At 38.4% G+C, this 1,481-nt stretch overlaps 1 protein-coding gene across 1 annotated transcript; it reads left to right on the plus strand.

Moving 5' to 3' along the window:
• The first annotated feature begins 401 nt into the window (after nt 1-401).
• Nucleotides 402-1,071, plus strand: LOC135126037 (charged multivesicular body protein 4b-like). Its single transcript, XM_064051826.1, has one exon. It carries the CDS (start codon nt 436-438, stop codon nt 1,069-1,071), a length of 636 nt encoding a protein of 211 aa, XP_063907896.1. The 5' UTR covers nt 402-435.
• Nucleotides 1,072-1,481: the final 410 nt, after the last annotated feature.

Genomic DNA, 1,481 nt, shown 5'->3' on the forward strand with positions numbered 1-1,481 from the left:
GTTTATAAAAGTCAAATTTGAAAACTTATGGAAAAATATAAATATTTACAAACCGTAGAATCGAAGAAAACAAAAATTTTTAAAACGTAAAATCGAAACATCGAAAAATTGAAAATCGTCAAATTAAAAATTTGAAAAATTGTAAAATTGAATAATAAATAACCCGAAATTTCGAATATTTTTAAAGGCGACCAAGGGCTTTGTGTTACATAGAGACGCACCGTCGAAATGGAACTGATACTTTTTCGAATTACGGTAAATGAAATACGGCCGAAGCGGGCTTATTTACGAGAGGTAGACGTCAAAACGGGAGATATTTATTTGTAATAGAAACTTCGTTCGTATACAGTGTGTTAGTAGAATTTCATCACAACTTTAAACTAAACGTCAAACTGACGCGACTTCAAAATGTAACCCGCAAATTTCAAACCCGAAATGAATTTCCTCGACAAACTAGTCGGTAAGAAGCAAGCTCTCACCACCTCCGACGCAATCCAAAAACTCCACGAGATGGAGTTCATGCTGTTCAAAAAACAGGAATATCTTGAATCAAAAATCGAAAAAGAAAAGGTTTCATTGGTTAAAAACGCGTCGAAAAATAAATCAGCTGCACTTCAGTCTCTCCGAAGGAAGAAACGTTACGAAAAACAGCTACAACAAATCGACAACACACTAACCACCATCGAGATGCAGAGGGAAGCGCTGGAGTTGGCTACCACCAACACGACGCTCCTCAAGACCATGCAGAACGCCGCCACTGCATTAAAAAAAACCCAGGTCAATGTCAACGTTGAAGAGGTTAATAATATCATGGATAGCATCGCCGACCAGCAGGAGTTAGTGAACGAAATCGCCAACGCGATTGGTAATCCTGTGGGTTTCGACGACGATATAGACGAAGATGAGCTGGAGCTAGAACTGGAAGCTCTGGAAGAGCGCGCTTTGGAGGAGAAACTGCTGGAAATACCGGTCTTGCCTAAAGCACCCACTGGGAAAATTGGTAAAGCGAAGAAGAGCAAAGATGATGATGATGACGACGACCTGGAGAGGTTGGTTCAGTGGGCGTTGTGAAGTGAAGTCAAATGAGATACTCTAAGAGAACAACGGGCGGGTGGGCGGGGCTAGCACCTGCTAAGAAAAAACTGATTTTGGCAAATGACGTAACCCCTAAGAAAAGAGAGGGTGGGTTGGCGGGGCTAGTACTTGCTAAAATAAGAGTGATTTTGGCAAATGGCTTATCCTTTAAGAAATTTAATTAAATTATTCTAAGAAAAGACACTTGAGACTTCAAAGCAGTTTCAAATTCTTTCCAAACAAAAATACTTATCACCTCAAGATTGTTTCAAATTTTTCCAAAAAAATCGGAGTCCCAAAATTAACTCAAAATTTGGATATCGAAATCTACAAGAAAATGAGTTCAACTAATATTTCGAAAATGATTGAAAATCGTCCAAAAATATTAAAAATACCAAAATCAGTTT

This window comes from Zophobas morio, unplaced genomic scaffold (assembly GCF_036711695.1).
Source record: "Zophobas morio isolate AGI-343-1 ecotype UQ-CSIRO unplaced genomic scaffold, CSIRO_AGI_Zmor_V1 ptg000010l, whole genome shotgun sequence".
Classification (NCBI taxonomy): Eukaryota; Metazoa; Arthropoda; class Insecta; order Coleoptera; family Tenebrionidae; genus Zophobas; species Zophobas morio.

Excerpts from the sequence above, each read along its gene's own strand:
- LOC135126037 (XM_064051826.1), top strand. The coding sequence starts at position 436 with ATGAATTTCCTCGACAAACTAGTCGGTAAGAAGCAAGCTCTCACCACC.